General features: G+C 43.1%; 1 protein-coding gene across 2 annotated transcripts in view; it reads right to left on the reverse strand.

The window, feature by feature from the left end:
* Nucleotides 1-696: 696 nt before the first annotated feature.
* ZNF608 (zinc finger protein 608) overlaps nucleotides 697-26,785 on the reverse strand; it is a 105,405-nt gene continuing 79,316 nt past the window's right edge. For both annotated transcript variants that reach the window (XM_069491889.1, XM_069491888.1), the window contains 7 exons: nucleotides 12,148-12,235; nucleotides 9,194-11,648; nucleotides 7,151-7,568; nucleotides 6,405-6,577; nucleotides 4,441-4,594; nucleotides 2,282-2,363; nucleotides 697-1,673 (listed from right to left, as the gene is read on the reverse strand). In XM_069491889.1, the coding sequence (XP_069347990.1) occupies nucleotides 1,667-1,673; nucleotides 2,282-2,363; nucleotides 4,441-4,594; nucleotides 6,405-6,577; nucleotides 7,151-7,568; nucleotides 9,194-11,648; nucleotides 12,148-12,235 (3,377 nt within the window). In that variant the 3' untranslated portion in view covers nucleotides 697-1,666. The remainder of the gene's footprint in view (nucleotides 1,674-2,281; nucleotides 2,364-4,440; nucleotides 4,595-6,404; nucleotides 6,578-7,150; nucleotides 7,569-9,193; nucleotides 11,649-12,147; nucleotides 12,236-26,785) is intronic.

Here is a 26,785-nt window from a genome sequence, read left to right on the forward strand (position 1 = left end):
TGTATCAGTGGAGCCCCTTCCTCATGTCTCCAACAGCCACTGTATTTACAGCCACAAACTCCGCCACACATTCACTCTGCCCCTGCCGTGCTTCATTTCTCTTCATAGTATTCACCAACCAACGACCATACTCTGTATATTGCTCACAGATTTTGTTATATGTTTATCTCATCCACTAAAAAACGTAGGTTCTGTGAGGACAGTTTTTGTCTGCTTTGTTCACTGCTATGTCCAGCACCCTGTACAATGCCTGGGACAATACAGGCACTCAGTAAGGACTGTTGGAAAGGAGGAAGGGAGGGAGGGAAGAAGGGAGAGAGAAGTAAAACTTTAGCATAAAACATTCTAGCATATCAATTTAATGACAGCTAGCTCACTGACTTTTTACACATTTCATCCACTGTCTACACCTGTCATAGGATTTACATCTTTTGAGTATCATTTCATACCACAGAAACCTACATCTACCAATGTGTAGTGATACTAAGCTCCATGTCTAGAGTAGATACCCTGTAAATATGTACACACTCATGGAATTAAATACACTATTTGGTTGTTACAGTTGTGTATAATAAAAGTTAGTATCTGTGCACTGTATCCTATGCACTGGGCATTTTTGATTAAGAAACCCTTCTTTGAAAATTAGAATCACTATCAGCCAGCTAGAAATAACATGAGACAGACAAGAAGCCATTATAAAAAAAAAAAACCTTTTTAATTCTGATTGCCAAATTATTTAAGGCAGGTATAAAAAAGGAAAGCATTCAATATACATTTTACATAAAATAAACTAGATTACAGCATAAAACAAGTAACCAGGCAATGGCGTTAAAGTCTCTCTCTTCTAAAACTGGATAATTGTAAACATTAAAAAAAAAAAAAAAAAAAGACTGCAGGACTATTCAAGTAATAGAACAATCACAGATGTCTCTGGTATGCAGGCTATTGGGTTATTTGCCATTCAAGATTATCAAAAAATGACACCTCATTATTCACAGATGCTCATTATTTCCCCGTTTTAATCTTTACATTATATACAACACAGTTTTTGTGGTACTGGCAACCCCATGCCTTCCAAAAGCATTTCTCCCACAACACACAAGTACAAACAGTGACTACAGGAACATTTTACACTGATGCGTCTTTAACAGGAGCCACCAATAGACATCTAAATTGTACCAAAGTGTCATCATCACAGTTAGCCTTTCTGAGGGGCTTACAGGAAATATGTGAAGGATATGCAAGGTTCAGGCACACTGATACATAACATTATTTATTTACAATTTAAAAGGAAAGGAAAAGAAAGTAAGCAGCCTTTTGTGGCTAACACTTTTCAACATGACAAATACATTTTTTATTTCCTTTACTGAGTGGTTTGCGACGTGGCAGCAGACCCTGTGTGTGCGAGCCTGGTTACTGATACAAAAAGTAAAGAATATATATATATATGTATATATACAGATATGTATACGTATATATATATAAAACAGAAGTTTAATTACAGCAACATTTGTTACTCTGTGATAAAATCTGTAATTTACAAAAATGAAATGACTGGTTTTTGCCTGCCATTAAGGCATTTCAAATTAACACCATGGAACTGATGTCTGTATAAAGCGCTTCCCCATGTGATCCAGTCACATGACAACGTACATTTCCAATCTTGTTATTCTCTGCAAAAGAAAAGCAAATCTTAGCACAGGGTTCTACCTACATTTGACAATGCAAACCTGAAAACCAGAATGATTGATAGGCTTATTTTAATTCCATTTAATCGATTCATTTAATTCAATTCCAGAGAAGTGAAAACACAAGGTAATGATATACACTGTGAAAAAATTAATTTTATAATCTTAATAATTTAATTTCTTTAAATTATTTTTCTTCTTAAAACAACTTGAGGAATAATTAAAAATATCAAAGAACAAACATTACCTTTAGCATTATGAAAATAAATTTCTCCATTTGCGACTTTAAACATAATAAAACAAAGGGAGTCATGTCATGGTGAATTATTTTAACAAAGTTGTGAGGATAAACTAAGAAAATGTCAACTGTCTAAAAACCGAATCGGTTAGTTACTAATCTACAACACATTCACAGAATGAGGTTCCAGAATATAAGTTGCACGGGAAGCACACTGGCATAATAAGCATATTCATTACAATGACACAAAATCCAAGAAGCTAAGTTTCTGATCTAAAAACCCTACACTTGCTTCCTCCTGACTATCAACACGTCTCTGTGTAGAAAAGCGATTCAAAATGTACAGGGTATTTACCTTCTTTGTGCAGGAAACATCCCAGATGCAGATGCCTGGGCAGCCACCTGCTGAGAGGCAACGAGGGCAGCAGAGGTCAAGCCTAATGGGGGGAAAATGTAAAGGTTCTGTAACATTTGGAAAGGTAAGAGTAGACACAGGCCCAGTGGCAGACCCAGTAGCAGCAATGTGTCCTTTCCTAAACACACACAAGAAATGTTTCATGCAGCAAGGACAGAGAACAAACAACTTGGTCTATCCAATATCTAACCCTTTATCAAATACTCTGTGGTTTTCTTAATAGCTATTCAAAGAGGATATAGCATTCCATCTCTCTGGCTCTGTGTGGTGCTAAATGGTTCGCATGCATTCCTGAATAGGAAGCTCAGGAGAAATAATAGGTACCAGGCAACAACAGGAATCAAAAGTCACAGTGAATTATAGAAGCGGCATACTATTTGCTTAGAATACAATACTTTCATAATAACTTTTATCACTTTAACATTTTCCCCAGTGATTGAACACGATGCATTCCATAAGGGACATGGAATGAGTGAATCAAACCTAGAAATATTCTTAACTTTTACCCTGCAAGACAAAGGTAGCCGTCAGAGATAGTAATAGCTCCAAATGGCATGAATTTGCCTAATAGAGAATTCTTTTAAATTCCATAGGAAACAGTGCTGGGGATAAATAGAGTAAACAAATACAAACCTAGGGAAGATTACTCTCTTTTTCTATGTCCTTTATTTGGATATATTTTCTTTTTCCAGAGGTATTAATAACTTAAGACATTACAATAACAATAATAATATCTTGAAAGTGATAAGATTTCCTGTTCATATGTATATTTTATTTTCTTACAGATGTAATGCATTAGAAATAAAACTCGTTTCTTTCCAAGTTCTTCTCACACTCAATATAAGTTGTTTAGGAAACAGAGATGCTCTCTATTAACACCATTAGTTGATACCAAGTAACCAGAGTTAAATAAATAAAAATGACCCCTTCACATTTGTTTATTCCTTCCCATTTTTGGAAATACCTTCAAACATATCATTTTACTTTATATTCATACAGAAAGGTAAGAGGCAGCTTGGCAAGTGCTATGGACTAAATTGTGTCTCCCCAAAATAAAAAATAAAAAGCCCTAACCCATAGTGTGACAGTACTTGGAGACAGGGCCTACAAGTAGGTGATTAAGGTTACAGGAGGTCGTAAGGGTGAGGTCCTAATATGGCAGGATTAGTATCGTCATAAGAAGGGACACCAGAGCTCTCTTTTTCTTCCACCCGCCCACCCCCGCCCATGCACAAGGAGGAGGTCACGTGAGTACAGAACAAGCTGGAAATGAAGCCTCTGCAGAGACTGACCCTGCTGGCACCCTGATCTGGAACTCCCAGCCTCTAGAACGGTGAGAAAATAAATTTCTGTTGCTTAATGGGATATAAGCTGTGGCATTTTGCCATGGCAGCTCGAGCAGACTAAGAAAGCAAGAGCCTAGCAAATGGATCTTTTGGTAAAGATGGTGCCACCACCTACCCCCATGAGGTGACAGAGATGGGACACATACTACATGTTCAACTACCACACCACAAACTGAAGACCCCTCACATCAACTCTACGGCTTTTCAAATATGTTTCTCTTTCTCAAAGCTCATCGTTAGTGAAAGAGTCGCAGCAGTGAAGGGCTGTGAGGAGTCCTTGAATTAGGTGATAAAAAGTGTTAAACCTGATCATGTTGACGCCATTACTTCCATGGGAATAGAGCAACTGAAAAGGCCCGCAGACATCAGGACAAGTCATTTCAAAGCCTCCCACTGGCCCTTCCTTTTTTCCTACAATTTCCCCGAAGTAGATATCTGATCTTCTGATTGTTATATTCAGTGCCCAGACACGGGCCGCCGCCCTCCGCCTGCGAGATAACAGGACGCCTCCGATAACATCGAGCAGTGACAATTATTTAGTGGTAGCCATTTCATGTCTCAGTAGAATACAAAGATGTGGGAATAGCCTTAACCGTGTCACTAAAAAATACTAGGAAATAAGTGTTAAAAACCGTCCCCAGAGCTAATGTCAACTCAAGCTCAGTGTTTTTATTTTAAGATTTGAGAGGCAGTTTTAGCAACTGTTTTCCAAAGCAGAGTGGACACAGACACAGTAACGATGGAGCCGCTGACCTTGGAAAGGGTCGTATTGACCTGGGATTAGCGGGTAGCCCATGCCCACGTGGGTGTGGTGGTGCGTGTGCAGGTGCCGCTGGCCGAAGGGGGAGTGGCGGTCCCGCTCCCGCTCCGCTTCGCGCTCCCGCTCCGCGGTAGCCTTCTCCACAGGCTGCACAGAAAAGAGAAATTCCCCCCGTAAATCTCCGAAAAACAACTTGTAGCAGTACCAACCCCCCTGTTACTGATTAAAAAGCAGACATATAGAGACTTAGAATTCTTTATTAATTGAAGATAATTTCAAAAGACAGGCATTAGTTGCAGCTGGGATTAAGCCAACGCTAAACAATTACTCTACCCAAAGCAAGCCAAGCAGTACCAATGTGTTCCTCACTGACTGAAATCAGAGGACTTCTCTGTTTCACTCATAACTGCGGGTTGAAAATCCACCCGGTATCCTCCCAGAAACAACTTGTACATGTGGATCAAGGAAAAGAAATAGTTTTGGAGATTTCTTTAAGGTCAAGTTTTCTAATTACACTTTCATTTCATTTATATTTTGTGGGGAGAACCTATCTCTTAATTTTAAACACATCTGTATCTACTTTTTCTACTGAAAATATACTTCCTAATATTATATGCCAATTGAAAGCGTATGCCCACATTCTGAATCTCTCCATTTCTGAACACTCATAGAGAAGCTCCCATTCTCCCAAATTATAATTTGATTAAGGAAAGTGTGTTTCCTATGCATTTCTACCTTTTAGAATGTAACCACTCGTTCACTAAAGTTCTCTTTTTCATTTACAAAAAAAAAATCTTTGTACTAGGAGGACTCACAGAAAAAGATTCATAGATCACCTTTTCTAGTTTCTTTACAGAGTCTCCGGCGGACTCATTCACATCAGAGATACTGCATCTTAATTTACTTTCAACTTTTCTTTTCTAGCTAAGAACCATCATAGCCTACAGCCTGTCTTTAGTCTCTCTGCATAACAGTCTCTAGAACTAGCAGTGGCTTTTTCTGGGGGGGGCGGGGAGAGCTATCTTTCACAAAGACACACATTTATGCTACTTCAGCGGAGTTACAGGGACACGACAATGAGTCAAGGCCAAAAAAATAGCAGATGCAGTCCTCACTCCGTAGCCAAGTGACTCACTCTTGCACATGAGCTGCACACTGCGCAAGACTCCAATTAGTGCCTGATTAAACTTAACAGCTATTACATGTCATGGGACCTCAGCTTTGCTCATGATGGAACCTCCACCATGAACACTGACCATGTGAATACCAATGGTCAACAGCAGGAGTAGAAAACTCAAATCTCCACGGAAGTCAAGCTAACAACAAAGACGAGTGATGCAGGCTGGGAGGGTCTATTTACATACATGCCTACACTGGTGGGAGTGGGACATACTGCCTATGTGGGGATACTTGTTCCCATCAATTATGCCATGTCACTTTGGACCAGATTTTCTATTAAGAGAAAGAGAGCATCTGAATTTGTATGTGACATCTTCGATTTTTAAAAGCTGTCCCAAAAGAAAACATTTTTTAAAAACTTGATTTGCCCAATAGGTCAACAATTTGTGGCCTCTGAACTGCTTACTTACAAGGATGCTGTACAATAGAGTTCTCTGTTACCTAATTTCTCAAAGTTTTATCAGAAATATTTCACACAAAATGCTGGTTTCCTAAGAATTTAAATTTCCACCTAACAAGCATCCGCCCAGGTAAGCAAGGTATACTAGATTTTGCAACAGAAAAGCTTGCTATCACCATACACGCTTTAACAATAATTTTCCCTCCTGTGAAAGTATCTTACTTTTGAACACTCCATTCTTTATGTATGAGAATAAAACAGCATCCTGAAATCACAGCTGGGTTCCCAAACCATTTATAGTTCACGACTGTTGTCTAGCCTGATTCCCTTTCTCCCCCAAAACACAGTTCTCTTAAGCAACAACAAAAGGAGCCTTACAGCAGGAGACTTGCTGCGGTACTGGCTGGCGTGCTGCTGGAGCAAGTCCAGCGCTTTAGCTTCAGTGGCTGTTTTCGTGTTGATGCTAGGGCTGGTACTGACCTTCTCTGTCTCTTCTCTCCCTGACATCTTCCCATAAACAGGATAATGAAATCCTGGAGAGAGATAGGCCCCTGCAGATAAACAACAAATGCCATATCAAGTTATGGGCTACATCTTTACAAAAAAAAAAATCATTTGGGTCACATGAATTTGGGATAAGAGCCGGAGATCTTAAAATAGGGGGCTACATTAAGAATGAGCTACATCATCGTTAACCTGTTTCTAGGTTCTCCGATTTTCTTCTCCCAGTTAATTCATCCTGATGAACGGAGGTTATAAACAGAATTGAGCTTACAGCCATTTCATACATTTATGTGTCCGCTTAAGTGAAAGGAATAGTAACTATAATGATTATGACAGTAAGTGCTTAGGATATTTTCATAGGCAATAAAGTATCTGTCAGTCTAACAGCTGTAGCAGACCATCAGAGACTACGGAAACTGCAGAGGAGGATTCTTGACACTTCATTTAAAAAAAAAATCTTATATTAAATCTGTTTCATCTTTGGGACTTTAAGCAGCATAAAAACAAGCAAAACAAATGTCATTCTTGAAGCTTCTAATTTATCTAGAGTTTTTATAGTAACAGCTAATATTTGAACATGGCCTCTTCCCTCCAGTACAGTTAGAACGCACAGCACGTACCAGGGTAACTGTGCATCAGGACGGGGGACACGGCCCGGTATGCAGGATGGCTGGGGTCATACATCTGCGGGTAAGGGTAGGCATGCAAGTACTGTATGTACGACTGGTGCTGGCTCATGGGTGAGGACACAGCCACTCTCGTTGCCCGAGAGTCCTTCCAATTCACAGGGGTCTTCCGATCATCATTTTTCAGCTTGTTCTCATCCATTGATTGAGAATCAGGACGCTTGGCCTCTTTGGGCTCCTCTTTGATGCTCGTTAATGATACAGGAAGGCTGGGCACACCACTCTCTTTATTAGGAGTTTTCCTTGGACTATCCTCTTTTAATTTCTTCTCTCGATCAAGTTCTTCTGACTTTTGCTGATCCAGATACTTGGGCTGGTATACGTAATGATGCCATGTCCTTGAATCTGGATCCTGATTTTTAAAAAGAAAACAAAACAGATTTGTTTTAAAATTTCCATTTTTAAGAAAACTTATTTATCATCGTGACAGCACTATTCTAATATTAAGTTAACATCTATTTGTGTGCTAGGCATTGTGCTAATAGCTTTACTTCCTTCTCTCACAAAGTAGTATGTCTGAGGTAGGCATTATTACTGATCCCTTGTACAGAAGACAAAAATCAAAGTTTTTAAAGTCCCAGCAGTATCAAGGTCACACCACTGCCCAGTTGTGGAGCTCGGCTTCAAACTAAGGTCAGTTGGAATTCAGAGTTGGGCCCTAAATGTCATTTCTCAACATTGAATAACATCCTCAGACGTATTTAATCCAATCCTCATTTTCCTTTTAATACCTTGTATAGGTAAAAGGAACATTAAAAACTCCAACTCAAGCTAATAATAGTAAATTTAAGTAATTGCTATAGCTATTAACATCACTTAGGAGGAAAAACTCTTGGTTTCCTAATACATTTTCTTCATCTGCTGCAGCTGAGGCTTAATATATTGGCTCACTTCTCATTATGTGCTAACATCTTAATCAAAACAAAATTTCAAATTAATAGCACACATTATGGCTTCTCTATTGGAAAAACAAAGCCATCTATAAACCCCCCAAATTGTATTGTTCTAATGCAGCCCCGTGAGGCGACAGCCTGATTTAGGCGTGGAAGTGGGGCACGTGAAAACTCTAAATGGCCTTTGTGACCCGCAAGCCATGCATGGGGCACCCGGGCCCTGAGGGGACACCCACAGCTGGGCTAAGCCCCAACTCTGGGCGGAACTGTGTGTGGGGGAGGATTCTTGCTCCGATGCACCAGGGCTCTGGAGCACGGGGGCCGGGCAGGGCAGTGCGGTGCTGGGAAATACCAGTGCTGACGCTCACGGCGCTGCAGTGAGTCAGGACGTCTGGGCTGTGACAGAAAGTGCTAGCACATGGTGGTTTCATGGTGACCAATTTTCAGGTGTTCTCAGGCTGGCTGAGCACAGGGCTCTGGGATGGCTGCCGAGGCCCCTCCTCCCCGTCGGTCCCCCCACTCGTGCTCAGCACTGAGCTCTGCTCCAGGGCACTCGCACAGAGTACAAAACAGAAACCTAGGCATCTCAGACCCGACGCCAGAGACAGCTGGGCCCCAGATTTTATTAAAATGATGAATAGGAAGTGTGAATTTAGGGACCCAGTTTTAATAGTCTGAGAAGATGCTAGTAGAAATTCGGAAATTTGTAAAAGAAAAAGTATTTTAGAGATGAGATTCAGAATCTGAGGGTCAGAAGGGAATTCAGCAGCCCCGTGGTGGAATGCTAAGTGAGAAATTAAGGGACCCTCTCAGAGCCATAGAGTGAGTGAGTGGCATGGAACACAATCTGCAAAGTGCACGCCCACTGTTCCTTTTACCACACAGCATGACAAGAAAACAGTGAGTAGTGTACACTTTAGAGTTACATGAAACCCCTAAGAATCTTAAGATGTTTTTCAAGGGAAGAGGAAAAAGCCCTAAGGTCGGTTTCTTTCCTGTGCCATAAGTCTAACCAGACCAAGCCCAGACATGTACAGGTGTCAGACTGCTCTCTCTCTGTTGGGGCCACGCTCCACAATCTTACTTGTTTAAATCTCGAGGTTGGGTCTACACCTGTCTGCTTCATAGAGTCCATGACAGATTTCATTTCTACAGCCTCCTTAATAAGCTGGTGGTTTTCCATCTGCTTAGCTTTGAAGCTGTCGGCCTGAAGCTGCTGCTGGTGATTGGAGAGAAGCTGCGATTTACCTGTCTCCTCAGTTTTATTAGGCACTGATGGCCCTAGTTTAGAATGGTTTTTGTTAGGCTCCGGAGTAGAGGGAGCTTTTGAGATTGTGGCCGATGGCATGTTTTTCTGTTTACTGTCCTCCTTGCCCAGCTCTTTCAAGGGGAGCTCACTTTTCCTTTCACACTCGCCTCTCCCAGACTGGGCCAGTTTCTGCTCTGCCAGCCTCTGGTCCTCATAGTACTTCTCGTATTGCTGTCTATAGGCAGGGCTGGTGGCCATCAGAGACTTCTGGTCCATGTAGAGCCCATAGGCATACTGGCCGTAATACAGTGACTGCGCCAGGGCGGGATGTCTCTGTGTGATCACCGACTGGTGCTGGGGCTGTAAGGATGCAGAATTGTGGTCCACTTTCTTAGCGTCTAACTGCTCGGCCTTGTCTTTCTTGTCGGCATCTTCCTCAGACTCCTTCTTGATCTTCATTCCCTGCATGCTGCCGCTGTTCCCAGCTGCAGGGGCGCCGACCTGCCCAGGGTGCAGGTAACTTGGAGAATAATAAGGATCATAGCCATGGTAATAGGGAGAATGGGACTCCTTCAGTTGAGATGATTGTACTGTGGTTGCAGAATGCCCTTTTACGACACCATCTTTGCTAGAAATGATATCTGATGGGGAACTGGTTTTTGACCTCATGCCCTCCGACCTGCTGTCCGAACCACCGTCGTCAGCAGCATCAGATATGTCCGAATAGGCCGGGGTGCTGGTCTTGGCCGCTGAGCTCTCTGCGCCATTCTGGGCCAACACGTGCAGGGGTGCCATCGGCGCCTGCCCGTTCACCAAAGTGCTGCATTCCATCCTGGAGGCGCTCCCTATGGAGGGGCTGGGAGCGTTGTCTGTGAAGGTGTAAACCTTGTCGGCCTCGGCTTTGATGCTGGCCATGCGGCTCTCCTGGGACTCCGCCAGCCCGTTGGCCAGCCCTTCGTTCTTGCTGAGATGCTCCTTCAAAAAATGCCCAGACAAATCTTTGCCGGCCCCCTTGGAGTCCTCTAGTTTCCCCAGCTTGGCATCCATTTTCGGGCTTCCCGTCTCTTTCCCTTCTTTGTCCTTTAGCTTCCGCTTCTCCTTTTTCTTTTTGTCTTTGAGTGACACCAGAGCTGGGTTCACGGTGACGGGCTCCCCCATAATTGTGGGCTTTGGTTGAATGGGTTTTAATGGCGGACTCTTTGGTGTAGCCTGAACGACAGTTGTTGTGAGGGAGGGCAGCCCGGGTATCGTCCCCGTGGTGGTGGTCGTGAAGGTTGCGGTAGGTATAGCAATTAGTTGTGGGGGAGTCGGGGCTGGGGCAGGGGCGATGGGCCGGGCACTTTTTAGTTTAGAAAGGTTTTTGTCCATTTTGCAATTGTTAGCTTTTTTGCCCTTTTCTTTATCTCCCAAATTCTTCTTGTCAATTAATCCTTCTGCTTCCAGTTTAGGCATTTCGGCAGCCAAACTGCCATCTGCTGCTGAGCAACTGTCTAACGTGGCCGTCATGTTGGAGATCACCGGAAGGTTGTTCAGTTCATTGTTAAGGCCCTTCTTTTTGCCAGAATTCTTCCCAGCTTTAGAACCGATAATAGAACCTGGGCCATTGCTCATCAGTTCCCTCTTTCCCTTGGGGGTGCCAGGGGGGTTCCCAGACCCAGGGGATGCTGGTGCCTTCACCTGGTCATAAGCTGATGCACTTGTGCTTGGCTCACTGCACTCCAGGGCCACGTTGCTCAGTGCCTCCTCACAGTCCGAGATCTTGTCCTCGCTGTCGGGCTCGAACTCCAGCTTGTTTTCTGGGTCTAAGTGTGCATGAGCCTGGTGGTACCTCAGGCCGTTAATGTGCTTGTACTTTTTGTTGCAGTTTGGGTGGGGACAATCAATTAACACTGGAGAAGAGCAGCCCTGGTCCAAAAAAGTAGTCTCTGGTTTCCCTTGAGGGGTGGTGGGAGTGCTTCTGGAATTTGTGCGGACACGCTTCCCAGGCTTGTTGTCCTCAGAGCTGGAGTTCAGGTCCAGCTCCATCGGAGGCTTGTTTTTCCTTTTATTGGTGGAGGAAGGGCTGGCTTTGATATCCTCGGCAGCACAGTTTGGGGGTGTCCTTCGTCCGCTGGCATTGAGGCTGCCCCGCCTCCCTTTCCCATTGGCACCCCCTCTGTTCTTGTTCTGTAGCCCTCTGGACTCCGTGAAGCTGGCCTCGGAGCCTGGGGCAGCTGCGGCAGACCTCGCTCTCTTCCCTCTGCCCCGGCCCCCTCTCATCTCCAGGTCACTTGTCGGTGACTCACAAAACCTAGGGAAGCAAGTAACACATGTCAAAATGAGCATCCTGTAAAGAGCCAGGAGAAATCACAAGGTACACAATGCAGCAAAGAGGAGTCAACACTCTGGTAGCTTAAGGGCTGGGCCCAGCCAAGGAAAGAGACCCTATCCTGCCACTGACAATTTCCACACCTGCAAAGGAACAGGCTACCAAGGGCTTATATTCTTTTTCAGAAAACGAAAGGAAAACAGCTCAGGTAGCTAGCTTCCAATCCAGTTCAAATTTCCATTTTGAGAAAAGAAGAAAACAAGAAGAGAGAGAAGGGTGGGGAGTAGAGATCTTCGGATAGAAAAGAAATCCAGCATCTGCATTTTACTGTGTTCAGTCCTGAATTGTTCATTTCTCTTTTGCCTGGTTTCAATTACAGGCAGACTTTTATGTATTATTCATCTCTCTCTATAGTTTCCTTGCAAAGAGAGGATGGGGGAAGGAGAGGAAGGAGGAGAGAGATAAAAGACCCTGTTTGTACCTGGGAGGGGCCCAGTCGTGCTTGGTGCAGTCCAGTAGGGTCCCCACGTAAGTTTTGTTCCTCCACGTGACATTGACCACTAGGACACCTGTGGGAGGTGGGGGAAGAAAAAGGATCATGGTTAGCATGGATTACAGTATTTCCAGTTCATTTATCATTACTATTTTTTACCAGCAAAGTTCTATTCTAATTTGCTTTCAAAAGCTGTGGTTTGCATCCTTCCTCTTTCTGGTTTCGGTGACCTCAAGTTAAAACCCACAGGAAATAATGTGAGTGTGTGTGTGTGTGTGTGTGTGTGCATTCGTGCGCGTGCGCATGTGGTACAAAAGGGTGAGACTGTGTGTGAGAGTGTAATCAAGATACTGCTGACAGAAGGAAATGGTTTTTGCCATGTCCTGCTGTAAAACAGCAACACTCACCTCTTAATTTTTCTATTATTACACATAATTGCTTTCGTTTGGCAAGCAGCCAACATAAACTAAGCGCCAGTTACCAGCGCTTAAACCAGAAGGTGACTGAAAGCAATCGGTTTTGTTTCCAATTCAACAACATAAAATAATGGGGATTTTTATTAAATATTAAGAAAAAAATTGTGTAGGTATATAAAAATAGGCATAGAGGGGAAAGTAGGGTCTTAGAGTCCAGACAGCAGACAATCAGCTATGATTTCTCTTTCCTAATCCTCCCCTCTTTGACTTTCTGAGACAATAATCAGCCTTGCTATGGTATCTGTTTCACTGTTTGGTCTTGTTTCATATTAAGGACTCCTAAAATAGCCCTCTTAAGAAAATAAATGTGCACAATAGATTTGCTCTTGGGGTTATCTTTAGAATCAACTTTGGTAAGCATTTGCCACAGAGGATTAGAAGAGAAATCTCAAAACCAACACACTTGTTTCCTGCAAGCCATTCTGCTTTTCCCAACTGCTTTGCAGACAGACAATTTAATTTAGCACTGCATCTGTGAATTACTAAACTTAAGTGCACTTAAGTATACCAAATGTCACAGAGAGACAAAATATAACATCCTCTTTATTTCTCTAGAGGACTAGCGCCATATTTTTAAAAAGTCACTCCTTTAAAGCGTATTTTAATAGGACCTAGATTTTGAGACATACATAAAATATTAGGGTAAGGAAATGAAATATTTAAGTGAGCCTTTGTTTTCTTTTCTGCACCTACTCCCATTCTGTCTTGGAAACACCAGAGGACATTACTCAAAGTCTATTTGTAGCTGGTTTGCTCCCTTCCGTTACCACTGCCATTTTGAATTTTGCAAATAACCTGTACTGAGCTCCTTTATGCTAAGGGAAATCTCACAAGGTAAGACTCATTTCCTTGGGAACCTTTTAACAGCAGGTAAAATGTTTGAATGGTTGGGACTCAAGTAGTGGAGAGGAAGAATTTCTTTCAAAAGTCTCAAAAGGAGATTTTAAAATTGTTTCCCATATGGTCGATGTTGCTATTACTTAGGCAACAGCTGAATTTACTCAGTGTAAATTCAGCCCGTTGTAGCAATAGGCTAGCAGGGGAAAGGCTAGGATGAAGCAAAGCAAGCATTTCCTCAAATCACGTCTGATTCCACTGAAATTCCCTCAGGACATTTTTTTTTTAAAACCATTGAATATAAAAATTCATATTGCGATGAAAATCAATGGTAATTAGGCATTTGGTCAAAATGTGCACAAGACAGAACAATTGGAGGAAAGGATTCTTTATGAGCACATCCCTTCAGGAAAGGGGAGGGGTGGGAGAGGAGGAGAAGAGGAAGACTGAGCTGGTTTTCTCATCATCTGCTCTCTGGGGCACTGTGTGTGGTGTCAAAGACCTTTGCAGCTGCTTAAAATTCTTTAGCATGTCAGCTATATTTACAGTGCAGGAATATATCTGTATCGCCAGAAGGTTACTGCATTTTAGCTTTAGATGCAATAGGCTGGATCACTGCGTTCTGGAGTCCCTGATGTAGCACAAATGTATAATTAAAATTGCTTGAAAGGAAACATGAAAGAAACAACAAACCCTCCATTCTTGCAGTAATAAAATTAAAAACAGGAAAAGTCTGCACAGACACTTAACATTTGTCTGCAGTGAAAGGCTTTTGTTATTGCTTTTCCCCTAAGGGGTTCGCGTTTCCAGCGAACGCGGGCCGCGGATTGGCCAGCGCCCGCTGCCAACGCTCGCGTCTGATTGGCCGGGCCGAGGGCGGCCGCGGGAGCCGGCGGGGGACGCCGCGCCCGGCGGAGGCGAAGCCGCGACCCCGTCCCCGGGGCGCCGGCCGGCCCCGCGCTCCGCACGGGCTCCGCGCCCTAAGGAGGAGGTCCGCCTGGCCGGGCTGTCTCCCCACCACGACCCACGCCAGTCCCCTCAGAACCGAGTTCGCGCCCACAGCAGCCGCAGGGGAAACCTGCGGCCGGAGAGAAGGCGGGGACCCAAGGCGAGCAGTTAATCACGGGTTATCGGGGCTGCTGGTTGAAGCCGTCACAAACGCTGAACTGCAGTTGCAACTTCCACACTGTAAAACTATGCACATCTCCTGCTACTCTTTCTAGAAGCCACAAAGGCAGACCTCTTGTCTAGGGACAAGTGATGCTGTTGTGATTTGCTCTGGGAGGAAATAAAATCCTGGAAAGAAAAGTCCATTTTCAACTTCAAAAGGCCTAAATAAGTCACCCTTATTTTTCCAGAAGCACTCCGTATTTTAAAATGTTCCACTCCCAGGGAGATACCCTGAATAGCCTCCATCCAGCAATGCTAATTAAATACGTGTGCTTGTGTCTATGTTTCTTTATATGGACAAGCCGCTTCACAATGCCACAGAGTATTTAAATCTGCCTAGAATTCACATGCGAATATACACACGCACGTTTACACAGCCAAATCTGCCCCTTTATATAGGAATGAAGGCTTAAGGAATGTTTCTCATATAAACTACACAGTGTCTTGTCTCTTTGTAAGAGAGTCTGTGTTTTCACAACACCCTGTTGTGAAGGGCCAAGGGGAAAGGTGGTGTGTTAGCTCTAAAACATGGAACAGTTTGATCATTTTGCTGAAATCTTAAAATCTTGCACATTATGTAACCCATGGTCATATAAATGTCCAAGATGAAAATTAGTCCTTTAAGAATACAAATTTGAATTTTATAAATATGGGCATAAAGTTATATTTCTCACTATCTTATATAAATTGGAAATAAGTATACATGTATTCCAAAAAATTTAATGTTATTTTAATGCACATTTATTCTTTCAAACACCTAGCCTGGGAGACAGGTGCTACGGGCACTCTATACGAGTCCTTTTCATCTTTATATTTGCAAGTATTCCAACAGGTTTATTATCCTCCCCTTTCCACCCTTGGTCTTTCTTAAGGAACTAATGCCTGCACTGTAACATTTTATATTTGAAAAATATCTGAGGCTTATTACTAATACAGTAAGAATTACAGCAGAACAGTACAATGGATGGTTGGAGACTGTGCTCACCACACATGGTTTTCTTCTTTGTATTGTTAACACTTTGTCTCAGATACAGATATAGAATCTGATGCTGCCCCCAAAGGCATATTATCTACAGAACATTTAATAAGAACAAGGTCTTTATTATATAACCTCAGCCTCTTACCTATAGAAGCCAAATAAGCCCTGAGATCTCATAAGGATTCCAGTGACAATGTTCTAACTGTTATTTCCTCAGTACAGAGTTTCCAGGGAGATGGTCAAGCCCATCAAACATTTACTGTGTCTGTGGGGTACACATTAGGTACCTATTTGGGGCTATGGAATCAACCATGTTTTAGCTGGAATTCCACCCAATCTGTGTACTTCAAGAGTCTGCAGTCTTAAAACAAAACAGACACAGGCATTCACTGTAATGCAGAATTGGAAGTACAGTTTTGCACATTACCTGCATTTACAGAGCAGGCCCCTGAGGCCATCACATTAGACTAGAGCAGACCCTGGATGCGATATGTTCAAGGTGCCTGCCCTGCCCACAGTCCCTGCTCAGAGGGCGGCCTTGGGGGACCAGACTCCTAGATCAGAGATCCTAACCCCAACCTCATCTGACTGGACCAGTGATAAGCACCTGAAGCAGAGGCAACCAAACAGGGACTTATGTTGGGAATCCGAGTTAGTCATGTGCAAGTTGCAGAAAGTTAGTAATTAGAGTGGAAGCCTTACGGTTGCAAGGTACTATGAGACTAAGAAGACCATGATAGGCCAAACCCCCAATGATACGATAGCTATGAGATGAGAAAGCCAACTGCTGGTGCAAAGCCCTCAGTCTGTGTGTGTGTTTATCTGTGTGTGTCTTTTTTTCCTCCAGCTTCATCACTGATAGAGGATTTCACCAACACCCATTCAGGACTGTCCAGTTATTTTCCAGCCATCTTGTTAGAAAGTTGTTCTGTGTGTCTTTGAATACCTTGGTCCTGGCTGTGCCTTCTGATAGCACAGGCAGTCCACCCATGTCCCCTTGACTGCCTTTCTTTCATCCAGGCAAGGACAGTGACCATGTCGGCATTCCCCTTACCTCAGGTTTACTCTCTTCTTTCCCCTCTCTGGCCTAGACACATTTCTTCAACGTTCTGCATGTCATATTTTTAATTCCCCTGAAAGAAACCTTGAAGATGCCTTCATCCAAATCCTCAAGGAAAGTTAAAGTTCCTAACAAATTAGGAGCAAATGGAGACAAGTTCAAAGGGTGTCACTTCTATGAATCCTCCCCTCAATCATGCACAGACCACACACCACCAGAAGACGGCCACTCTCTCCTGGGTCGCCACGGCACCGCATACGCAGTTCTCTCACTGGCGCGTGCTCACAAGGAGCCACGTTTCCCTCCCCATTCTGGGTTCAGAGCTAGACTCCTTCTCAGCTGCCCTACTGATTCAATGCAACCGTGTGACTGAGCCCCACAAAGGAAAGTGAGTGAAATGACGTGGGCCACCTCCAGGCCTGGCCCATTAACAACCTCCCATGCATGTTCTTCCAGTCTCCTTCCCTTGCTTGCTGCCATGATGGAAATGACTACCATGACTGTGAAGGCCTCAAGTTGAAGGTGGCTACGTCTCCCTCATCTGGGACCCTGAATGATAATAAGAATCTCCTCCCATCAGAACACCCAACTCAATCTGCTGGGTGAGCACCAAATACTCTTACCATGTCTGGACACGGTTAAGACTATCTCTCCTACCCTAATGTCCCCTTCATATTTTACTCCACTCATATACACAGTAAGCCTAACCCTTAAAATCCGGAGTGGTGTCTGCACCCGCAGACCCTGGGAGCACAGGCCCAGCTCACAGTGAGGGTTCATCAAACACCCAGGAACTAACTACATGGGAACTGATGAGAGACAGTCCAAACTGAATCCTACTCAGTGACTTCTTTTCTCTATTATCATACTTTCTCATTAGGCACAATCTCCTACTACCTTATAGATGGTAGACATTCTCCATGGAGAGATTTTGCTCCCAAGGTGTCATAAATGTGGTTTATGAATTATTATTTCTGGTATTTGTGAAGCTGTTTCCTCAAGAACTGGGTAAATGCCTGATTTCCCAGTGGACAGGCATAACTCTGTTTGCATTACAGTTTAAAGACTGTTTCAGAGTCTTTAAAGTGCCTCATCCCTGGGACAGAAGTCTTTGCCAACCATTGCAAACGCTGAATTTGGAATCAGACAGAAGTTTTTTTGAACTCTTATTCAGACTACCACATCTGGATGGACTTGGTGTGCACTCAGGCAGAAAACAGAAACCTCATTCTAGTAACACCAAACTGTAACCCATTATGCCATGATCCCTTTTTTTTTAATTTACACATTTCTTTCCTTTTATGTCTTTTTTCTAGTGAAACATTAGTGACAATAAAAATGCTGCAATACTCTGGTTTCATGAATACAGGATAAAGTTCATATATTTTGGATATCATATTACCCTACATTTTTACACAATGTAACTATTGTATAAGGTGTGATTTATCACCATTCCTTTGTTTAGAACTCCCTCCCTCCAATATTTCGTTGTTGTCACTCTGTTGTATTCCAGACTGGTACTTTTTAAAAAGCTGAATCTTGTATTGTACACTTATCTGTTGTTCCAGCTTCAGACAGAGCCTTCTTCAAAGGACAAAATTGAGTTTATAATTATTTGGGAAAATTTAAAATTTGCAACTAAGGTTGCCCATAAAATACTTGCCAGTCAAAAAGCAGAGGGACTTTCCCATTACTTAGGTATGCTAAGTATACATGGAGCACCGGGACAAGAAAAGTAAGTGTTGTCACATGACCATCAAATGCAGTATTTTTTTTTTAAAGAGCCCTACCGCCGGGCTGAATGTTTGAAGAGTCACTTTAACCACATCCTGTAATCAACCCATCTGGAACACAGTGCAGCGATTAGTCACCCTGAACATTGGACTTTATCTGAATAAATAGTGTACAGCAGTGGAGCTTGGGAGCTAGGGCAGTACTAACAAAAGCAAGTGTAATGAAACACTCTGTGCCTAGTGTGCCGCCACCCCAGTCGAAACCCCAGAGACACGCTGCTCTGGTGTTCATGCACTGCTTCATGAAAGCACAGTGAGCTTAAAGATGAAAGGACTGAAGGGCTAAAAATTGCCGGTTTGGATAGATCTTCTCTGTCGGCGGCTGGGCTATGTTGGCATCACTCTATCTACGTTAATTATAACCTCTCAGCTGACAGTTCAGCATTCCTATGAGAGTCTGGTGTTATTTTCAGGACATTAGGAACAGGGTTCGCTTATGGGAGGACAGTTATGATTCTTTATTTGCCAGAGGTTAATCTGAGCACCGAGACATTCTTTTTGGTTCATCTAAACCCAACCCATAAATAACAAATAAAAAAATGAAATCTTAGCCAATACCAAAAAGCAAAAAGCCATGGCAAAATGCTGTTCTAATCTACATTTTAAAAGATAATAGGCTTTCTTACTTGACTGTGTTTCTCTCTTTCAAAAGTACATTTGCTCATCAGTATACAATCTATGGAGATCTTTAAAAAAAACGTGAAAGGATTTTCCCCTCTAAGTACACTGAATAAGCCCTTAAAAAAACACACACACACAGCTAAAGAAACCTTGTTTCCCCATGGGTCTTATGGTTTAATACACAAAAGAACACACAGCCACTTCCATCACTGTCACCTCCCCCGCAGCCTTTGTTCTGAGGCCTGATGAGCTGTATTGATTTGGGAAAATCATTGAGCTTCTTGGAAAACTAGACTCTCGCTTATTCACTGCCATCTATTTCTTTCCCATGAAGACAGGTGGTCAATATCCAGTTGACTGGTCAGCTAAAAGAAGCTCTTGCTGCTTTTCTTTTTCTTGCTTCCCTAGTAACGTTATCCTTTCCCACTTCTAGAAAACACAATGGCCTGTTAAGGAGTCCTGTGGGTAAGAAGAGGGAGCAGAAATAAGGCTTTTGTAAGGCACCACTGGGAACACTAAAATGCTGTCCCATACATTTGCATGGGAGCCTGCACCACATACGTAGGTGGTGACCACATTTTCATTGACCAAGCATTACACAAGTTTAAGTAAGCATTAATGAAAACTTTTAGAGCCCAAGATATAACTTGAAAAAAAATCAAAACAGATCATTAAAGATCAATTAATGTTTACCAAAGAAAGAGATGCTTTACTTCTTTTAAGTCATTAGAACAGATGTTTTAGCAAATCTCCTAGTTATAAAATGTCATAGGTGTAATTATATACATTTTAGGTAGCAAAGAACATCATTTAAAAAAAAATCACATGGAGATCTTTAGAAAGTAATTTTAAACATGACTGGTAACAAAAACATTTCTTTGAAGTTAGGCAGACATACATATCCTAAAGCAACACTGCCCTTTGATGGCTTGAGGCCAGCTTTAAAAAATATGCATATATTGCATTATTCACAGAGCACTATGTATTCCTTATTGCTTAGGCAGTTCCTCTAATAGTTGCTGCTAGGGTGCCCAGAGTCCCCTACTTGGGGACAGTCAGGAGAACAGGTTTGAAGTGACCACACTGTGGGAGGCAGGAGGAAGGCTGAGAAGAGGGGTAGAAGGATAAGCACCCCCCCCCCCCAGCTTGCTTCAGCAAGGACAGCAAGTCAGAGACGCCAACTGGGCCCCATCAAAGCCACCCCCGTACCCCCAAGAGGATGGTTCTCAGGCTGTGGTCCATCAAGGCTCAGGCAATACACGGCAGGATGCAAGGGACAAAGAGGGACAGGGGGATGGAATCAAACAAAAAAAGTAAAGTCTCCGGAGACAGACATTTGAAGCGATTCAAATGCATAAACTGAATATGTACATCTATAGAGTGTGTGTCTGGGTCCATTTGTACCAAGACGTTTCATTTCATGTCTCTGATTAAACTTTCCAGTAAGTACCTGCCTCCTTTGAGGCTTGGCGACATGGAAATAAGCAACAGCGCCACTCTGATTTCTGATGCCGCGCCACTCTGATTTCTGATGCCACGCTCTAAACTTGGATTTTCTCCTGTTCCTTGTCAGGTACCCACTGCTTTATGTGAAATCTGATGAGTTCAGATGATGGTATCTAGTGCCCACAGGTTCCTCACACCCTCTCCCTTCTCTAAGCACAGCTTCCTCATTAGAATAGCAGATTTCTCATTTCCTTCCTCCTCCTCCCTTTCTTCCTAGGAAGACAAGGTTCGAAGATGCTGACAGTTAACAGCATCAGCTCCCCACCCCCAATCCAGCCTCACAAGCTTTTATTATCAGCTCGTTAGGAGATTTTTTTCCCCCTTTAAACAAAAGTGTTCGGAAAATTTGGAAAAGGTACTTTATAAATATTTATTGAACTAGGCCTACCATGAGCCCTAATAATGACACAGTTCTTACGGTATCACCTTCTAACAGTCATTCCTTTCTTAAGAGTGTTATTTCAGGAGACAGCCGCGCCCAGTGGCCCTGGGCACACAGCACAGGGCCAGGGTCTCCCAGAGTGAGAGGGACACAGCCTGCACTCACTCCTACTGTCAGGCTCACATGTCACGGAAGATAAGCAGCTCAAAGAATGCAGCCTTTCAAATCATCGGTCCCAGTCCTCTCCTGCATTTCATATTAATTACAGGATCTTCTTAGCTAACAACTCCTCTACCCAAGCTCTCCACGATGCCATTACTTCAACTGGAAAAACGTGCAAAGTGAAGAGCGAAACCTGACAAAAATAATATCCTTAAGGCAAAAAACTCCCTGGCCACACCACTCCCCCACAAAAGAGAGTGCTCTGTAGTAGAAGGGTGTAAAACGCTCTGAATCTGAGAAGTCATTAACAGCGATCAGCCACTTCCCTATTTTCTGTAGCAGGCAGCCTGTTTCTCGTTCAGTCCTTCCCCAGTGGCAGGAGAAGGGGAGGGAGGAGAGGCGGGAAGGCAGAGTCATTACTGAGATGAATGAGACTGAAAGATGCAAAGGAAATAAAATGTAAGAATGAAAAATCTCATATGCCTTGGGGGGAGGGTAGGCAAGGAAAAGCGAAGGCAGAGATATCGGTCTTCCCCTCTGGCCACCTGGTCTTCCTCACCAACCCACCACCTCTTGCAGATCAGCATTGGCCTAGGTGGTGCGTGATTAGCAAGAGTTTCAGGTTTAAACTCTGTTGAATTGCTTGTCAAAATATGTGTAATACAACTATAGATTATAGGACTGTGTTTTAAAGTAATTTCTTACCATCCCCAGTCCTTGAGATGTAAGGAGACAGTGGGAACCAATTGACAATTATGCTCCACATCAAAAAGCTGCTACTGATCCATGTACCTCGCTGGGACTGAAGAGCCAGGCTTCCTATAAATTATGATGCTTTATTTAAAGTCAGAGCGCTTATTTGCTTTTGTGCCAGCTCTGGGCTCTTTTCATCTCTAGTTCTGCCGGGCCCAGGAGAGCACACATTCCTACAGCTCTGCTGGCCACCAGCTGTGTCCTCTGTAAATCATAAAACCTCTGAACAAGCCATGCTTTACAAAGGCCAACAACATTTACTGGAGATGATCACTCTGCTATTATTCCACTCACTGAAATTTAAAATAGCAATTTATAACAGCAGCTGAAAACAGGGGAACTGCCTCCCAACTCCGTGTGTGTTTTGTGTGTGTGTGTAGATGGGCGGGATCTGCACGTATTTGGCATGCAAAGGGGTACATTTCGTGTGTCACCAAAAAGGCACTGTCTTTGCAAATTTGGAAAAGAAACAAGGAATGTGGATGTCAGAGAAAGTAGATTCAGTACCCTCACAGTTGAAGGCAAGAGGGTGAATGGGCTCCTGTCCCAGGAAAGCCTGCCTGTGCTCACCCGGAGGCGGCCATGCCCGCAGGCGGTGTGGGAGGGGGTTCACACACCCCAGTGGGGAAGCCACATACTAAGGCTCGGTTCGGGATGTAGCAGGGAAAGCTGAAGGAACTAACTCTAATGGGGTGGAGTCTGCAGTCGGTGTTGAGGGCTGGGAGGAAGAAGGCATAAAAGAGCAGGGATTGAATGGAGCACCCTAAGCGCCTGGAAATATGGCTTTGGAGACAGATCCATCGGGTTCACAGCCCACTTTGTAGCTGCTGCTTCCTCAGCTGACCTAAACCTTTCTGAGCCTCAGTTTGTTTATCTATAAAACAGTATGGATAGTATGAAGATTAAATAAGATGCGATGCATGTAAAGCATTTAACACGGCCACGGGCGCGCTCAGCACATGTACCATGGCTTCCTCATCTTTTACAGTCTCCTCTCTGTTATTCCAGGTCACAAACTGAAGCATGGGGGAGATGCCAAAATACTACGAATTCCACACTCAGCAGCGTGGCCAGCAGCAAGGCCCCTGCGTTCTCTCCAGGTGAGGCACCCTCAGTTGTGGGCGTCAGCAATGATTCGCCCACATTCCTAGTGACCAGGCTTAGTGTAGATGTGGCACATCTATCTTTTAGAATCTTAAGGACTACAAATTCCAACCTTTAGGTCTTCTTTTATTATTGCCATATTTACCACCAATTTCAGCCAATACAAAGTTATCTTTCCTAACACATCCACTGCGGAAAGCAAACACATTTCCTCATCTGATCACTCAATAGTAGAGTCGATTGAGAAATGCAGTTCTAAATCACTGAAGCCTCCTCTCTGGACGATTTAAGAGTAAAGAAACCTCATTTCAAGTTTTCAGGAACAGCTAACTGAACGCCCGACATCTGTCTAAATTACAAAAGGCAAAATTAAAGCTCCCCCGTGCAGTGACAACAGAGATGAGAGACACTGCAGCAAGGCTCTGGGGATGGAGACCGAGCAGGTTAAAGGCGAACCCATCTTTCCAGTTCCCATCTGGACCGACCAGTTTTCTGGACAATGGTCAGAGGCCGCCTTCCCACCCTCCCCCATGCCACATTCCAAAGTTCTTATCTTTCAGCAAAGAAAAAAAGCCCAACAGAGTTACAAGTATTTCAATAACGTGCTTAGAGACCAGCTCTTTTCTGTAAACAAGCCTAATGAAGTGTGACTAATAGTCCTCTCCTGGAGCAGAGGGAAGGTAAAAGGGCCTTTGTTAGCACTTACTGGAGCAAAGTCGTCATTTTGCTGGAGCAGAACAAAACTTAGCTGGTTACTGATTGACCAGCGAGGCTTGGTATCACTGCTTACTGTCTATTTCTATATTCTATGTGTGTAAATACGCATGTTCACACGGACACAGAGATGTTCTACACGTGCACACAGTCACACACAGCCGTGGAAACTAATTTTGGGGTACGTTTCTCTGCAAACCAGATGAAACGTTCAAGGTATCTAACTGCAATCTAATTCTTCTCTGATATTTGTATCTCTTCAAGTCCTTGATGTTACCTAACATTTCTCTCCACGTTTTCAGTACCATGAGCCTCAACTGCAGAGTAAACCGACGATCCCCATGGACACTTCATAGATTCCGAAGTCACTCTAGTTTAACCCGACCTGGTTATTACATTCTAGAGGTGATTTCGTTTTTTAATAAATTCAAAATTACTGGTGTTTCCTTTTCCCATTTCACCTATTGATTCTGAAACTCCTGAAACGTGGCTCCAAATGTTAACTGCTAAATAAATAATTCATGATGACTTTAATTCTCTTCCTCAATTAAAGTTCATCTTAAGTATTATTAATACACACAATGGTGATGATAGCAGGAAAGTCTGAAGTTGGCTCAGACTTCTTTCTCGGACAGACTGAGGAATTCAAGTCAAAACCTGCTTTCCTTGCGAATCTAAGCAAAAATTTCAGTATAAATTATTGACTGCACTTTGGCCTCGTCTGAAACATTAGCCCCATAGGCTGATAAGTTCTGACCCCAGGTTGCACATCAGCCCTCTCCGAAGAGGCAGGAACATTAGTGCTCTGCACTGGGGACTGCGGAGTGCGAGCCGATCAATCAAGCTCTCTGACAGCTTTTACTGCCTCCATGCATTAGGCCCAAGTCAGCCTTCAAGACTGCTATTGTCTGCATTATTCTCTTCTTCTCTGGTCTGATGAAGTTAGGGTTAAGTCCAAGGCTTCAGTGGGAGGAAGGCTATTGTTAGTAACTCACTCTTTATTGACTCTGACCTGCAGGGCAGACTCCAAGTCTTTTCTAGAAAGTAATGCACTGTTAATTGCAGCTCATCGTCAGGGTGTGTGTTATACACCAAACATTTCAACATCTTTCCAGGTTGCCTCGTAATTCTCTTAAGAGTTACACACACACACACACACACACACACACACACAAACATATTCTGGACAAAAATTTGATTAGTAACCACCACAGTCCCTGAATCGCTGAATCTAATACCAATGCAAACATGGAGTGTTTGGCTGGACAATGCCAACACCTGGGAGTTGGCACACGAGCAAGAAGTAAATTTTTTCACGGCAAATATCTGTTTGGATTAGTACATGGGGCAGGAAAATACCTGATGGAGGAATAAAGTGGAAACCTATAATTTCCTTCTGATGGCTTTGCTTAAAATAACTAAAGATCCTTTTCAGCTGAAATTGGTAGCTACATTTGTGAGCAACCGGGACAGACTGGATAGCCTCAGGGTGAAGAGGCTCGGCTTCCACTCAGGCTTCATGGGAAGAATTCAGCACTCTAAAGGGGTTGCAGAATTGTTGGTCGAAAGGCTTTCTGGTTTTCTTTGAAAAACAGGCAAACCATTTTCTCTTCTTACCCAAATAGGGCTCTCAGGGAAGTGGGGGGCAGAGGCAGTGGCCCAGTAGAAGGTACCCGCCACAAGAGTCCAGGTCTGTTTCTCATTGCCCTGGGGCCCAGACCAGGCCTGTCACACAGCAAGCATCAAAAACCCCAAAAAGCCTTGTTGAAAGTGGAAAACGATAGGCCAGAAACTGAATGCTTCCAGGGAGATATCACATGTTGATATTTTGGAAATCGAATTTTTTGGGTACATACAGGGGAAAAGCACTCAGAACTAAATGGCTCAGTTTTTTACTTAACTTTTGATTGAGAAATTTTTGTCCACAAAAGCCTTCAGATATTTAGCCAAGGTATTATGGTACCTTATTTTAGTATATCCCAGTATATGAACTACTATATATGAATTAGTGCACAATTTCCCAAACCAGTGAGTAGAAAGCCATTTTAAATTCTGCTCCATTTGTGTGCTTGATACTGTATTGACTCCAAGATATGTGAAAGTGATACTAAATTTGATAAGCTTTCTGAAAAGGTGCTGGTTAGAGAGAATAATGCTTTCTGTATTGCTAAAGGCTCTTGGTTGCAGCGGGATTATGTTTTCTGGTGCCATTCACTCCAACTTAACTTTAACATTAGTGAGAATTAGATCAAGAAAAACTAAAATTTGCAATTAACCTTTTCCTTTAAATTGTAGCCTTGTATCTGTAGCTTAAAAAATTTTAAAAGTCCTTAATTTCTAACAACCAAGAATACACCATCATAGTACATTAAACTCATAAACACAATGGGCTACTGGGGCCAAAAATATTTTGTGAAGTATTCAAAACAAAACTCAATAGGCTGCTCCTATATAAAAGAACTTCCTTGAGAAATAAGTTAGGCAACAGTTCAGAAAAAAATCAATTGAAATATTCAAGCAGCTTCTGTATAAAGACAGAGTCTAGGCCGGGCGCGGTGGCTCACGCCTGTAATCCTAGCACTCTGGGAGGCCGAGGCGGGTGGATCGCTCGAGGTCAGGAGTTCGAGACCAGCCTGAGCAAGAGCGAGACCCCGTCTCTACTAAAAATAGAAAGACATTATACAGACAACTAAAAATCTATATAGAAAAAATTAGCCGGGCATAGTGGCACATGCCTGTAGTCCCAGCTACTCGGGAGGCTGAGGCAGTAGGATCGCTTAAGCCGAGGAGTCTGAGGTTGCTGTGAGCTAAAGCTGATGCCACGGCACTCACTCTAGCCTGGGCAACAAAGTGAGACTCTGTCTCAACAAAAAAAAAAAAAAAAAAAAAAAAAAGACAGAGTCTAAATTTTAAGTCTTGCGTTAATAAACATAGAAGCTGCAAGGGGTCAAAATCATAATTGCTAATATTTTTAAGCCTACAGACAAACTGAACTCACTGAGTCTTGGTAAAGCTGAACTTGGGGCTTCCTCAGAAGCTTCAAAGAAGGCAATTCAAAACTAATAAAAT

The sequence above is a fragment of the Eulemur rufifrons genome, chromosome 17 (assembly GCF_041146395.1).
Source record: "Eulemur rufifrons isolate Redbay chromosome 17, OSU_ERuf_1, whole genome shotgun sequence".
In the NCBI taxonomy this organism is placed as follows: Eukaryota; Metazoa; Chordata; class Mammalia; order Primates; family Lemuridae; genus Eulemur; species Eulemur rufifrons.